This window comes from Lipophrys pholis (assembly GCF_963383615.2).
Source record: "Lipophrys pholis genome assembly, chromosome: 21".
Taxonomy (NCBI): Eukaryota; Metazoa; Chordata; class Actinopteri; order Blenniiformes; family Blenniidae; genus Lipophrys; species Lipophrys pholis.
This window is the reverse complement of record NC_137649.1, coordinates 14,897,358-14,913,211: the sequence shown is the minus strand read 5'-3', so window position 1 is coordinate 14,913,211 and position 15,854 is coordinate 14,897,358. Positions and strand designations below refer to the sequence as shown.

General features: G+C 40.5%; 1 protein-coding gene across 1 annotated transcript in view; it reads right to left on the bottom strand.

The window, feature by feature from the left end:
• Window positions 1-5,766: 5,766 nt before the first annotated feature.
• The window catches only part of otofa (otoferlin a), a gene marked incomplete at its 5' end in the record, with an annotated part of 77,761 nt that continues 67,673 nt past the window's right edge, over window positions 5,767-15,854 (bottom strand). Inside the window, 10 exons of the mRNA XM_080490309.1 lie at window positions 5,767-5,954; window positions 6,385-6,485; window positions 8,655-8,833; window positions 9,184-9,425; window positions 12,787-12,885; window positions 13,115-13,203; window positions 13,715-13,857; window positions 14,593-14,753; window positions 14,915-15,085; window positions 15,668-15,795. Coding sequence (XP_080346435.1) covers window positions 5,774-5,954; window positions 6,385-6,485; window positions 8,655-8,833; window positions 9,184-9,425; window positions 12,787-12,885; window positions 13,115-13,203; window positions 13,715-13,857; window positions 14,593-14,753; window positions 14,915-15,085; window positions 15,668-15,795 — 1,494 coding nt within the window. The 3' untranslated portion in view covers window positions 5,767-5,773. The remainder of the gene's footprint in view (window positions 5,955-6,384; window positions 6,486-8,654; window positions 8,834-9,183; window positions 9,426-12,786; window positions 12,886-13,114; window positions 13,204-13,714; window positions 13,858-14,592; window positions 14,754-14,914; window positions 15,086-15,667; window positions 15,796-15,854) is intronic.

The window sequence follows — 15,854 nt, the reverse complement described above, 5'->3', positions numbered from 1 at the left end:
AGATTTGCAAATGCTATCTCCTCTGAAGGGTGAATATTGTATCGACTTCAAAACAACATTAAATGACTCCTGCTCAATATTTCAGTTCAGCTTTTTGATTAGTCGAGCGGTTTTGTTTTTGTTAGCTGCCAACGCTCCGAACGCCGAATCCTGCTGCTTCCCGCCGCGTCCCGCCGCCTCATTCAAATACATGGGAAAACCTAAATGTCTACTCAAAAACAGCCGTGACAGAACACCCCTAACAAGTGGCGACTGTGGCTAAACCGTGACTCTGATCAAAAAAAACGAGCACATCAGAAGCGTGACAAGAACCTGCCAAACAAGACGATGTAACACGTGTGGGGAAAATTCCTTAAAACATAATCTTTTTCACGAGAGAGAACAATGCTTTAATTTTTTTTTTTTGTTCCCGCGATTTCAAGCCACATTTATCAATGAGTCAGATGGAGCAAAGTCGTGGGTCTGCATCAAACTGAGCCTCCTGGTAGAAATCTTCTCTTTTTCTCCTCCAATGACTTCAGTTCGACCTGTAACTTGTTGTATTGGTTTACCTATTTTTATTTTTTTTTGCTTGTGATCGCATCTCTTTTGCATTTTTACAATTAGTTTCTCTCTTTAATGTTCATTGTTTCTCCTGTTTTTAGCAGGAATCTCTCAGTTTCCCCCAGTGTGACATTTTTGTGAAGAAAAAAATCTCTTCAATGTATTTTTATTTCTTACAACCTTATACGCGCTTAATACACTGCTGCAATGAAAAATCGAATATAAAACAGTGTACAATGGTGCTTCTACCCAGCTATGTTGAAGAGTTTGCGGCTGAGCTCTGAGGGCAGAGAAAAGAAGAGCAGAGCCAGGAAGAGCAGCGCCACGGCAGCCGCCAGCAGAACGGCACAGTGCAGCTTGTAGTGTCTCCAGGCCAGGATACACACCGTCCTCATCGGGTTCAGCAGCCACGACATGCTGGTGTTGGGACGACTGCACAGAGAGATGCACGAGTCAAACAGCTGCCGCTTTTCAGTTCAAACTACTTTAAAACAAGTCTGAAATCCTTTTTTTTTCTTCTCACCTTTGCTTGCTCAGTGAGATGAAAACAAATCCTGCAGATATGTAACAGCACCGACATTTATAGATGAGTTTAAAGCCTAAATCAGTTAGTCTTTAAGTTGTGCTTTAGTCTCTGGTAAATGCACCTGCACATATTCCATACCCCGAGGTCCCGGATAGCTACAGTGGTTTTTAGATGTTTTAAGCCCATTGGAGCTAAAAATGATGGTATGCGCAAGGTCACAGTTCACCAAAACAGTTCATCCATCCATCTTCTATTCTGCTTGATCCACCGTAAGGGCGAGGGACGCTGGAGTCGATCCCAGCTGGCTATAGCTGAACGCAGGGTTAACACAGAGAGAGACACTTCTTGTACACACAGTCACATCTTTAGGCAATTTAGAGTCACTAATTCACCTCACAGTCATGATTCTGGAGGAAACTGGAGCACATTTAGAAACTCCCATGCACACACAGCTAGAACATGCAATCTCCTCAAATCAGGGCTTAACCCCAGAGATAAATCCAGAGACCAAATCAAACAGCTGAAGCTCACTTTACGTTTCCACACAGACTGACTCGACATCAAATTGCATCGCAGCTCACAGTTTTGAGGATGTGGTTCGGGAAATTCAGTTTATTTCAAATTGCCAAAACAAACAAATATTGCACACATTGAAACACGTACATAAATACACAGGTTAATTGTAAAAACAGGCAAGTTTAGTGCAAACAACAACTGTTATCGGTGAAACACAGGTTCACAAAGAACAAGTCCAACGCTTATGATTTTTTAACCACAGGCAAGTTTTAAACACGGTAATGGACACCACACGCAATGCCAGGTGATATGGAGAGAGGGCCAGATTACCAGAAGCAACAGAGGACCCTGAAGTTGTTCATTCAAGTGCACTTAAATAATAAACCCATAAAACTATCTTCAAGAATTTGATGAACAGTCTGAAATGTCTTAATAAAGATGCAATCTGAGATCCTCTGTGCCACGACCGGTGTTGGTGAAGTCCTATCACTTCTCTCCTAAACTCTGACAGGATGCGCGAGAGGCTAATGTAAATTTGCTGGCAAGCTTGGACTGTAGCGACTCTGCGCCATCTCTTGTTCAGGTGTAGATCTCGCATTTGTGTTTGTAATCTTATCGAACGTTGAATAAATTAGAAACTATCAAAAATGTGTGTATATCATACACTGTGCAATTTCATCCCGTTAGGCCACTTTGGACCCTCTTGTGGGCTGGGCTGTATGTTTGACTTCCCTGATCTAGCGAGTAAGGTAATTACAACGCTAAATGGTGTCAAGGAATAAATAGTTACCAAAAAAATCTTTTTATTTTGTTTAATTTGATCTGAATCAGACACCAAAGCAGTAATGGGAGAGCATCACTTGAAATGAACGTCCATGCTATCATCTGACCGCTAACCCAGCAAAACTCAATAAATAAATAATAAACAGCTTTCTGAACAGATAAAGAAACATTCAATGTCACGTAAAAAGAAGAAGATGAAGGGTTACTGTGTGGCCAATGATCGCCGTTGAGTCAGTTCAAGGATGCAGATTTGTTACAGATTGGTTAGTTAAGCATTTCGTCGTAGTTTGAGCGGGAAAACAGTCATTTCAGATGGTGTCTGAACCTCGCCTCAGCGTCAGAGTGGAAGGTGGCGGGCTGATTATGGAGATCAGAATGGATTACAGAGGAGAAAACATTACAATTCTATATTTGTCTGCCTCTCTTCATGTGGGTGAACTCTCTTAATTCCCCCAATTAACTCATGAATCCATCCTTCTACCTATCTGGCCTGCCACCCTCTTCCTCTTCCACCTCCTCTGTCCTCCATCCTCCATCCTCCCGGCGGTGACTCAGGCTCCCAGGAGCTTCTTGACCAGGTAGCCCGGCATGCTGTAGAGGAAGAGGCCCACCATGATGAGCAGCAGCAGGGCCAGCACGATCTTGATTATCAGCCACTTGTAGCGGTTGCACACCAGGTAGCGGATGGCTTTCAGCGGGCTCAGGAACCACAGGAAGGTGGTGTCTGGGCGACTGGACGGAGGAGGTGGAGGGTTGGAGTGAAGAAATGGGGAGGGGAGCATGCATGGATGTAGGGGTGCATCAGAGAGGTTGGAGAAAGACGTGGGATGAAACACGAAGGGGTTAAAGAGAAAGAGAAAGCGGATTAGTGGTTAGTCAGCCACGTTTTATATGTTGGTGTATTTCACACTACAGCATGCTCACAATCCACTTATCAGTACTAAGTGTTACTTCTTGGAAAAAAAAAACACACACACACCACAGGGTGAAAGAATACCAATATGAAGGATGGGTATGCTGATAAAAAGAAAGAGATGGATGATTAACCAACAGCTCTAAAAAAGGATGTTTCTGCAGAGTTGATTCTTGTAGTTTTACACTGAGACACCTGCTGCAAAAGACTTATCGTTAAGACTTTCAAGATATTTATAATTTAACATAGCTTTTAGCATGAACAAGTTTACCAGAGTCCACATTTTTAGGATTTTATGTATTGTTAAATTGAATGCATCATGAAACAACCCAAATATTCATTTGAAGCTGAATTACCGGAATCAACAAATTAACATAAAAAAATAAAACAAATGCATGTTTTTATCTGAGTTTATTCTCGTGCTAATGTCGAGTTCAGGTTTTGGTGTGCGTAGTTTATCTGGTCATGTTGTCGTGTCGTAGGTCCCTGAAAGTGGTTATTGGGGCTGCACAATACATTGTAAATGTCCCCGTGTCATGATATCAACGCCTGCATTATACATAATGTGAAAGACAAACCAACCTGCGATAAATGATCATTCAATGCACTGCGTTATCGTGCTTTGCAGGAAGAATGAGATATCTGCCCACTAAGTAGATTTGAGTGCCTGAGGTGACGAAATGTGTAAAAAAAACCTGCCCACAATCATTGTAAATTTGGGGTTAATAGAAAGAGCAGTGTTATTTGAAAGAGCAAATGTCGAAGCACAAAGACATTAACATCATCTACAGAAGTGTTCATATTCATGGCAAACTATATCGTTGTTCCAACACTCAACAAGATGACGCTGCATGTTGACCTGACATCGTGCAGCCTCAGGAGTTACACGCTGTGTTATTTTGTCTCCTGCAACGAGCCACAGCATCGAACAGCCAGTAGGAACTTTGAAACCATGTAACAATCAGCGTTGCAGCAAAACAATAGAGAGTAGATTTCCATGGAGGTATAAGGACCACATCCACAAGCTTCCTCTCCTTCAATATTGAGCTTGTCTCCTGCAAGTAGCTGCTACCAGAGAAACTGCTCGATCGATTGTTAGATGTGTGTATTTCTTGTCTGAAAGAAATGGTGGTGGTGTGTGGATGATGTACTGGATAATGAAGTACGTTGTTGTAGTGATCACCTCTGGCTCACTGTGCAGCCAAACTGTCATATTCAAGCTCATGAAATCCATGCAGCAGCTATTAAACCTGAACAACTGCTAAAACTGTAGTCAGTAAGAACCTTTAGTTTTATGTCTTGTCTGTCATGTCTTTTCAGTTCATTCTCCATCTCTCTCTTCTGTTCACACTGTCTTCTCTCATCACACCCTGACTGTGCCGGCTGTGGCTTGTTTTCCCTCTCCTGTTTTGTGTGTATACAAGCTTCAGCCTGTCTTTGTTCCTGAGTTTGTCCTCGTCCCTGAGCCCTGCCCACTTCTTTACCAGGTTTCAGTTCATTGCTTTATTAATTTGGGCTTTGGTTTTCTTTCATATTTTCCAGAAATCTCCATCTTTAATAAAGTACACTTTTACAGTTATTAAATATTATGCCAATATATCAACACTTTTGAGATGGTAGTGGTATAATTGAGTATTTGATCCGATCGGAGATTGTGCAATTTATCATCTTGGATTGCTTCAAAGTGTCTGAGCTTTTGTGCACGTCTAACATCACCACACCACACTTTAAGCAAGATGATTAAAAAAAAAAAAAAACTGTGGCAAGGGACACGTGATTGATGCAGGAAACATCACTGCTCTTAAACATATTTTAGTAAAATAGTTGAAAGGCTCGACCAAGTCCATGAGAGGCTGACTGATTCTGGGGTGAACAGATTCATCTTAAATAATGGCTTTAATATATCTTCAATGGCTCCAGGTAAAGTTTGCTGTGGATCATTGTGCACGTGTCACAAGTACTAAACATCACAGTGCAAAGCATTATGGGATTGATCCACAGACTGAACTGGATGATATTCTTGGCGCATATTAACCTGTGCACATGTAAACAGGACAACTTGATCTCTCAGTCAGAATTAATTGAATCAGACTGACAAATACACTTGACTGGTTACCGCAGTAGAATATTATTGACTGATACATGACCGTCCTTGTAGTTGTACAACATACGTAGATATTACCATATAAATTACATAAAGACAGCAGTTGTTGTTGCCTGCATCTTTTCACACCACACACTCAGTCACATATGAGATGGACAATGATCCTTGATGACAAAACACTGGCTGCCACAAAGGGTCGAGACATTATACAGTAAAGATACAATGACGGATAGTCAAGTTTTAAAACGCTGGAGGGCAGAAAGTGGAAGCAAAAAGAGCAAACTAGGAAACTGAAGAGCAACAGTTAGGACGGGAGGATCCAGGAAGCAAAAGAGGGCAAAAAAGAGAAGCAGAAAACAGTCAGGAGGGGACGGAGGCTACCAGCGCGTCAGGCCCCCAGCATCTTCTTGACCAGGTAGCCAGGGACTGAGTAGAGGAAGAGGCCCAGCATGAGCAGCAGCAGTATCAGCCCGAGAACCTTGAGGATCAGCCAGCGGTAGTTGTGCCAGATGAAGTACCGAATGGACTTCAGAGGGCTCAGAAACCACATTAGACTGGTGTCCGGGCGACTTTGTGGAAGAAGGGAGAGAAAGGGGGGGGAGGAGGAATGGAGATGAGGCAAGTAGAGGGAGGAAGGGCAAAGAAGAAAAAATGGAGGGTCACATGCCCAAAAAGGTAGAAGGGACGAAGGGAGAGGAGAGACAGGGAGACAGTTGAAGAGATGGTAGGAGGAAAAACGAGTGTGTCACAGTGGCTTTTTGACAATGTAAAAAGCAGTGTCGGGGACTTTCTCCTCACATTGATTTAATCTGCTGGTGATTTGTAACTCTGTTTTAACGCACTGCTTTTTGCATTGGAGGAATGATTTAATTGAAGAGACAGTTCAAGGGACGATTTTGCGTCTTTTCCATGTCCATACAAGTGTTCATAATGTCAAACTGTGAAACCAGTGAGTGAGTAAGTGAGTGAGTGAATGAGTGCATTATCAGCGAATCTTACTTTGGTTTCTCCAGTGGGTCGGGCTCATTCCGTCCAAGTCCTACAGGACTTTTCTCTGCTTCCTCTGCTGTTACCAGGTGGAGCTCAGCTTCAACTTTACCCTGTAACCACAGTGAAAACATCAAAAGTAAGCATATATAAAAAAAAACATAGAAATTTTGCAGGCTTTATTGCAGGTGTTTGGTTTTAAATTCTGTGAGTTTTCAGCCTGGATAATGTGCAGTGACACCACTGTGAGGATTTCGATGTCCTTATCCGGTCTGCAGACTAGACTTTCAGTCACAACTGAAACAATGCGGCTGATTCAGATAAAAGTCCTGTGGAGTGTTCTTCATCTCCTTTACTTTTCGCTTTGGCCACAGAGCCTTTACCATCAACATTCACTGGTATTTCACAATGGGGAACTGAATTCAAGCTGTCCCTTTACGCGGATGATTTAGTGCTTAATGTATTAGATTCCAATTTGTCTGTACCATTAATTTTATCCTTTCTTTCCCCAGAAAATTGCCCCATTTTCAGGTTATAAAGTTAATGTTTCCACAAGCGAATGCTATGCCGTTAATGCTTCCGTATAAAATTAAATCAGTCCAGTATCCCCGTCAGGCTGAGCCCCTCTGGCTTTGGTTATCTAGGAATCAATGTTGAAAGAACGTTTCTGTTTTAATGTCCTATATTATTCCTACCAAAGCATTTCTAAGGCATCCAGAATATGTGAGGCTGTCCTTCAGAATTGTAAATTTAATGCTGGACTGTCTTTCCCAAATTTTCAATTCCACTACTGGGTACACATACATATATACTATTATTCTGGTTCAAATTTTTCATCTCCCATGGTGTCAGTTAGAGGTGCATTCACTCTGCTCACCTCTCCCATTCCCAATAATCCCTGTGGCTTCACAAACAATCCAGTAGTGAGTTCCACCCTTAAAATCTGGTGTCAGTACAGACTTCATTTCAAATTCATATCTGCATCAATATTTGCTCCTTTGCTGAAAAATTCCAAACAGTTTTTTTTTTTTTTTTCTGTTCTACTTTCACTGTTTGGCACAATAAACACCTTAGAACTATTAAAGATTTTTACGATATTAGTATTTATTTATTTTTTTTATAGTTTTGCAGATTTATCAAGTGAGTTTCATCGTTCTTCCTCTATTTTTTTTTATCCAATATCTATAAATCAGACACTGTAATAAATCTGTTTAAAAGGTTTTTCTTTTCTGACGCCTTACAAGAGTCATCTCGATCATCTGAGAAATGTATCATAAACTCTTCTTTTGACAGCTCGCCAACTACGAAAGTTAAAACAAGTTCGGACTTACTTGACATGACAGTTGGTGGGATGTCGCCCTGAACAAAATTCATACTAGCTCAACCTGTACTCGTCTTACACCTGTTCAATTCATGGTGGTGTACAAATTTCACTTCACTTTGCTAAAAGAAAACTTGTCCCAAATCTAGTATAATATACTGATAGCTGTGATAAATGTCAGACTTCTCTCTCGAAGTTTACTACTCATGTCCAACGATCTTTTCAAGTACTTCAACATTATTTCCAAAGTGCTTCCAGTCGCTGTACATGTTGCCATAATTGGTTGCCCAGAAGATTACAACAGACACAATTCTAACCGATTGGATTTCATTGCTTTCACTGCATTTCACCTTCCTCTTCACTGGAAATCCACAAAGAGTCCTTCCAGTACTTAATGTCTCAAGGATGTTGGCTTTCTTCAAAATAGAAAAGATTAGATATTCATTGAGAGCTGATTAGTTTTTTTTTTCTCCCTCAAATCACTTCTATTCTTTTCTTATGATTGATACCCCACTTTATTTTTCAACTTTATAAAAATATATTTAATCTTACTTTTTCATTTTATGAATGTATTTCTATATGCAGGTTTGCTCACCTTTGAGCTATTTGTGTTCAAATGGAAAAAAAAGCTAAGTATGCATCTCTTTTATTTATTTTTGATTTAGTATTATTGTATTGCCCAGAACTATAGGACATTAACCAATTTGTCAAATTTTCATTGGTTGAAATGTTATTTTTCAAAAATATTAAATATGTTAAGAATATTAATTAAAAAAAAAATTCATTCCTTTAATAAATACCAAATTTTTCAAAACCAAGATTTGCCCTGTTTTATTGCTATATGTTTTTTTTCTGTCCCTTCCTTCTTACTACATATTTAAATTGTCTCCCACACGGAATGACAAACAGAAGCGCTGGACTCAGATGTTTGTTGTTCGTCGGTATTTTACGGCCGTCTTACCGTCAGCTCCATCTCATCGTTCTCGTCCCGGGCGACAAACGGCCACCATCCTTTGACCCGCTTCTGTTTGAAGATGGAAATGGTGGGCAACTCATGCTCATTGCGGATCATGTCGATGGAGCATTGCTTGGCTGTCTTGGCGCCGCGAGGGAACCGGTTCAGGTCCAGCTCGATCGCACCTGGGAACGGTGGCAGTGAACGGTGGCAGTGAACGGTGGCAGTGAACGGTGGCAGTGAACGCAGTCAGATCACAATGACGGCTGAGTCGAGGACAAGCAGCTTAGATCAAAGATTAGGCGAGCTCATGCACACTTCCCAAGAGTGAGATCAGTTTGTTGAGGTAACGTCAAACCTTAATTTGTACTTGATTTCACGTCTGCAGTTTTTTGTTTTTTTTTGTCATCGTGAGAAAAAATCTGCTTTGTCAGTTGGCTGCGACACTACGACAGGCTGTTGTCCGTCTTATTCAAACATGCTGACATGGATTTCATGTGTGCTGGGATTAGTATTTCCCTCTTAACTTTCTTACCCAAGAAGTCATCAGCAGAAAAGTGGTCGGCGTCCCAGACCTGCAGCGTGAGACGAGGAGGGATCTTGTACTCGGTCTCGTCCCAGGAGAACATGGACTCTTTCTTAGAGATGACGATCTTCTCCTCAGCCATGAGGTAATCAAAGGGGAAGACGAAGCGCCAGTTAAAGTTTCCCTCACCAGTCAGGGAATGGTAGTGCACATCGGTATCCTGCTTGTCCTCCTGATGTCCTTTCAGCCATCTGTGGAAACCGCCACAGAAATCAGTTATAAAGCTGCGAGTCTTTGCAGAGATGAGTAGATTATCTTTTATAATGGGGGGGGGGGTTGTTAGTCATGCACCTCTAAGGTCCAACAAGTAGGAAAATTGCAATTGTCAGTCAATCAATAAAAATTTGAGTTGTTTAAACAGGAGCAAAGGACAAGCTAAATACACCAGTCTGCTAACAAGAGAGATGATGCTTTTTGGTCAAAATAAAAAAAACAGAATGTGGCTCCCCAACAGCAAATCAGATTCATATAGATGAGTACATGACCATGTCAAACCTGTTGTTGACTGATATGTAAAAATCTGATTTGATGTTGGAGTTTCACACCACTTACGAAGCCATGCAAATAAAACAAAAAAGACTTACAAACACCGTGTGTAAGCGGATAAAGTCTTATTGTCAACCTAAAGCAGCTTGAAAACACTGATCTGAAAAACTGCGATGGATTTGATTGGAGGGCATTGGGGAGTTTTAACTTGTTTGCAGACGTAAGAAATCATGCTTGATCTCCTGTGATTCAACAGAAGAATCACAACTACTGTATGACAACATTAGATCCATCTGAAACAACCCCAGTCCTCCTTTATGTTCACGTCTAATATGATATAACCGGGCTCGCTATTTGAAGCACACGGTGACAGTCATCCTCTGTTCAGAGTGTATTTGCCACCCAGTGTTCAGGGTTGTTTAGAGATGGCAGCCTGTTTGTTAGAGTGAGGTCTTCAGGTGATGCCCGCAAAGGGAAAAGTGAGTTTGATTTAGAGATGTGCGAGTGAGGAGGCACCAAAAATTGTATCATCCTCAAAAAAAAAGAAAAAAGAAATAAAGTCAAATCTAGGCTGCAAAGAAAAGTGTCATTAAAATTCTGGCATGCATACAATCACCGAGCACTTTATTAGGAGCACCTGCAACTTAGTGTAGCTCTCTAATTAGCCATGCGCGCAGAGCGATGGATGGGAGGATTCATGTTACATTACACCTAAAAAAAAGGAAGTGATTGCAGTGCCAGTCTGAAGCTGGGGGGGATGGGGGATGGGGGAAGGGGGCTCAGGTAACATATTCCTCCCTTTTTGTTCATGACTTTCCTCACAGGGGGACAAAATCTATCTATATCTCACAGTAAATAAAGCCACTTACTTTAAGTTTTCAGGTCGCTCCATTAACTCTAGGATCACCTCGGATCATCTAAAAGCCCATTCTGATTGGGATCAGACTTTCTAGGGAATTTCACAGTTAAAAGCTTTTGTATTTGATACAGAAGTAACATAAAGTATGATAGGAGGCTGTAGTGGTGGCCAATTAATAAAGTACAGTTAGTTTAATTTGAAAGAGGAAGCCAGGCGGGTAGGTCTTTATATATAGCCCTGAAACCAATTGACATACAGTATCTGATGTATGCTCAGTGTATTTGTTTTATCTGGTCTGCATTACATTCAGAACAATAAAAGCCTTTTAATTTAATAAATAGCACTGTCAAACTCCACCTCTGAAATTCTTCTCAGAAACCTCCCCCGTCTGGTTTCTACACGAATTGCACGCACAGAAAACTATTGTTTACTACACGTAGTACGGTGAGCAGGAAAGGGTCTCAGAATTCACAGCATACCAAACCTCGAGACAGATGGGCAGGGCAACTAGACATTCATGTTGGGCTGTTCCTGCCAAAAACAAGAATTTGATTCGACAGCGGACATGGACTTGCCAAAATGGAACAAGCAAGAAGTCTGGTTTCATAAGTTCCCATTAGTGTGGAAGCTGCAGATGGTGGGCTCAGAAGTTGGAGTCGATAGGATGAATCATGAGCCAACTTTCTGGCTGTGGACAGTCCAGGTTGGTGGTTATGGTGTAAATATTTGCCAGGCAATCACTATAACCTCATACATATCAGTCAATCTTGGTCTGATTGACACAGCATATCTAGTTTGCATTGACGACTGTGTGACATTGCACCATCTCACCAAGCAGGAGTCATCTCAAACTGGTTTTAATAGCATGATGAAGAGTTCACTGGACTTTAAAAGGCTCCGCAGTCACCGGATCTGAATTTGACAAGGCACCTTTGAGACTTGATAGGACAGGAGACTGACAGCTCGGATATGCAGCTGACAGAGCTCAAAGTCGTGTTTCCAAAACCTCATGACATCCAAGTGTCAAACAAACGAGGCTCCTGAGAGTGTAAAAGAACTAGCTATGCATTATTAATGTGGCGCTTCTGATCAAGTTCTCGGTGATCGCACAGTACAGGTCACATTCATGCTTTGATTGTTTTTGCATTGATTTAAAAAAAATAATAAAAAAAATTTAAAATAGTAAGTTGGTAGATATGGTAGCGCAAGACCAAACCACAAAACCTCAAACATGACATATAATAAAATACATTCCAAACATTTTTCAATGGCACCACTTTTCACAAATGCTTTAAAAGATGTTTCTATGTCAAAATTAGATCAATGAATCAACATTGTCCAAACATCCGAAAAAATTTCAGAAAAAGATCATATATAAGGGAGTTAAAGGTTTATGACAGTGGTAGTACAAGAAGTGTTTTTGTGTGTGTGTTTTTTTTTTTTAACTAATAATATAAAATGAGGTAATTGCAGCACTTTTTGTGAAACAAAAAAATTAAATAAACTGTTTTTGGACCTTAAATTTTCTTATTGATCAAAATACAATACATAAACTACCAGGTCAAAGTTCACTAATAACATTGGTCATGTCCAGATGAATGAAGGCTACAATGTTACAGCTATGTAAGCAAAAATTTGACTTTTTCTTTTTTTCCAGGTTTTTCATGTGGTTTGGTCGTCACGTTTCACATTTTTCTTGAGTCATGTGCTCTCAGCGTGCTCATAGGAAAGTCTGAAACAAGCGAGGTTGCGTGCCGGGTGAAGATTTCAAACGGGAAGGAGCCATAAAGAAAAGATTCAAGAGCTTCAGGAGGAGGAAAGAAGGGATTTTGTTTTGGTACGAGCCATGCGATGGTATCGTGTGTTTACCCCCTGACATAGATGTCAGACATCTTCTCTCCTGTCATGAAAGCATCGTCCTCTAGTATTACGTCATCAGTGTTCCAAATAACAACACGAAGCTCAAAGCTAGACATCAGCAGAGCATTGACCAGAGAAGAGAGAAAAGGGTGACAGACAGACGGGAAGACAGGAGACACGCCACAAACACAGGGACACGACAAACAACACAAATACGCACACAGAAAAATGGAAACAAAAACAAACAAACAAAAAAAAAAAAGGTTAACTGCAAAACAAAACAAAAAGTCCACACACGGCTCACACCCACGGGATGAGGCTTGGCTGCCCCGTCCCGCTGTACCTACCCCCTGACAAATATGTCACTGGACTTTTCCCCAGTGAAGTAATCATCGTCCTCCAGTATTACTTCGTCTGTATTCCAAATAATCACCCTGAGCTCATATCTGGTAAGGGGGGGAGGAAGGGACACACAGAGTTGGACTTCTAGTTCATACAAATAAAGAGCTAACTATTCAAACAGACTCACCAAAAATTAAGCTGGGGATAAAACTACATATTCTGTTGAAGAAACTCAAGAACTTTAGACACTTAAGAAGCAGCGTTCAGAGGATCGCTCACATTGGTATTTGTTTTGGTAAAAATCTCAAAATGTAACAGGGTGATAAGAGGTACCTCTTTGGTTTACGTGGTGATATATCAATCGCGGGTCCAGGAGCCGGCATATCCATCGGGAACATGTCCACCCACATCTCAATACGGCCCTTGGAGGGGAAGAGATGCACATCATCATTAACAGACTGATGTGTTTCATGCAAGGTGGAGAAATCAGGGGGGAGAGATGTTTCTGAAGGGGAAGGCTTAACTATTTATTTTTTTATTTTTTTATTTATTTATTTTATTCATTTATTTATGACAATAAATTATATTAAAGGAAGAAATGTAGCTTCAACTAATTTCTTTCATCAAAAGACAAACTTTTACACTTTGAGAACAAATGTTAAAGTACTAAAATCAGGCACAGTGAACCACCAAAGATGTCACAGGCATGGCAGCCTGATACAAGGACTGAACTTTACTTTCAAAACAAAAGCCCTTAATGCCATTTGCTTACCCATCATCTGCAGTGACGTAGATTTAATCACTATGAGAAGGTGAGGGATTTTGTATCTTCCATAGATAAAAAAAAAATGAAGCAGATGAAGAAAGATTTGACAACTAAAGGGAGGGTCTGTTCTCCACACCCCCCTGAAAAAAACGTTGCTCTCCTCCCACCTGTTCGATCCCGGGTTTGTCCAGGTTGAGCAGGGGTCTGGTCTCCACGTGTTCGGGGACGAGCTTGCAGCCAAGCCGTGGGATTTCCTCCCAGTGGTTCAACACCGTCAGGGCGAGATGCTCCTCTGTCTGCTTCTTCAGACCTGAGAGATCAGCGCAGAACCAAAAATAGAAAACCAAAACAATAATAGGGGAAGTAAAAACATGAAAATGTAATTTCTAAATTGTACTTGTACTATTGGTGTTAATATTTATTTTTTTTTTTAACCCTTATCCCCTCTCCTTCTAAATGTTTCACCTTTTGCCAGGTTGACACTGTGAATTAAAAAAAAGTTCTATAATAAATAAATTAAAGGAATAAAAACAAGAAATAATTTTCAATATACAGTGAGAAAGAAGTGTTGAACTAATTTTTAAAAATGAAAACAACACATTATACTGGTGAAAGAGAGGAGGCGTAATCACAACTTCAAAATCAAATCGCTCTCTTGCAGATGCATCTCAAGAAATGTGATTATCACTAAAAAGTTAATATTTTCTATTTTATTTCCTAACTCATGACATATAAATAACAAATACATTTTTGTTTATATGTGATGAACTAAAAGACACAAAAACATTTTTGAGACTTTATTTGTGATAATTCTAATCTAAAATAAATAAATAAATAAATAAAATATCTTACATTTTGAATATATTCAGTTAAAATCATAAACAAAGAAATTCAACTTGAAATATTTCAGTTCATGCAGGGTTAATCTGGATTAAATTATGGGGAATATGAACTTTTCCATCGTGATTCAACTTTCCGAGAAACACTTTTAACCGGTAGGTCATTCAAGACAGTCAGATGATCGTAGAGATTCTTTGTTAAATACCGTTTTCATCCTCGATGTCCGTTGGTCCCGTGAATATTCGATTAGCCACCTTCACTTTGCCTCCCGGTCCGTACTGAGGTGCTTCAATCTTGCCGTCCTTACAGAGCTTTGCCAGGACTTGGCTGGGCTTCATAGGGTCCCTCCAAATATTATATCCATGGCTTGTATCAATAAATAACAAAGATGTTAATAGAAGTCAGAGATCAGAGAAATTTGTTATTTTCCACAGAGTGAACTTTGACTGAGAAGTTGGATTTAAAATTTCATACAGTGCCGGTTAACCAGTAACTTCAAGAGAATAAATGAACAAACAGATGCTCACACGGAGTAGTTGGATGAAATACCGCAGGTGGCTCTGAATTTGCTGTAGAAACGATTCTCCAAGTCGATCTTGGTCTCTCCAATCAAGTCGTCAGTGCCCACCAGGTCCCAGTCGTACACGGACACAGTCAGCATGGACTCCATGGGGAACGTGGCTTCAATGTCAAATGACCTGAGGACAGACAAGCATACTAAAGAAACTGAGCAATTTAAAGAGGGCAACAGACGGAGTCAAAATACAGGATGAACCAGGGACACTCTTATTGTTAGGTTTAATTAATGTGACTCAATATTCATGACAATGCAGTGTCTGGTTTCTCCCATTCATTAGTATTTTGCATTGTATTATTCTCCTACTCTCCTGCTAGAGTCATGAAAGCCTGAGTACTTTCCCCTTGAACCAGGAACAGGATGTTTCTCTTTCACTCCACAAAAGAGAGTCAGACTCAACAACTTCATCCTCACATTCACAAATATGGGCACAGTCGGAGTGAAAAAGAAACCTCAGATCCGTTTTTATTTTAGACTGTGGGAGGAAACCAAAAACATGCATAGACAAGGAGAACGAACAGACTTCAATTAAAGTAAAGAAAATATGTCTTTGGATAGGGATAGAAAGTTTGAGTACTTCCAAGAACAACATGCAAACTCAATGTAGATGAGGGCCTCCTCAGCCAGCAGGTTCAAATCATAGTTATTTCTGCTGTGAGATGATAGTGCTAATCCCGCCTCCACTACCTTTCTCTCTACTCACTTTCCAAATACAGGATTAAGCTGCTTGGAGATGTAGTTCTCTTTATCCTTGACCTCTGATTTTCCCAACTTGATGACGACATATGGATCAGCCTTCCCATTAATATCAGCTGGGTGGAGGTCTGTAGCCTGAAGTGGGGGGAAAAAAAGAAAATCCAACAAATATTATTTCTGTAATCACTGTTCTG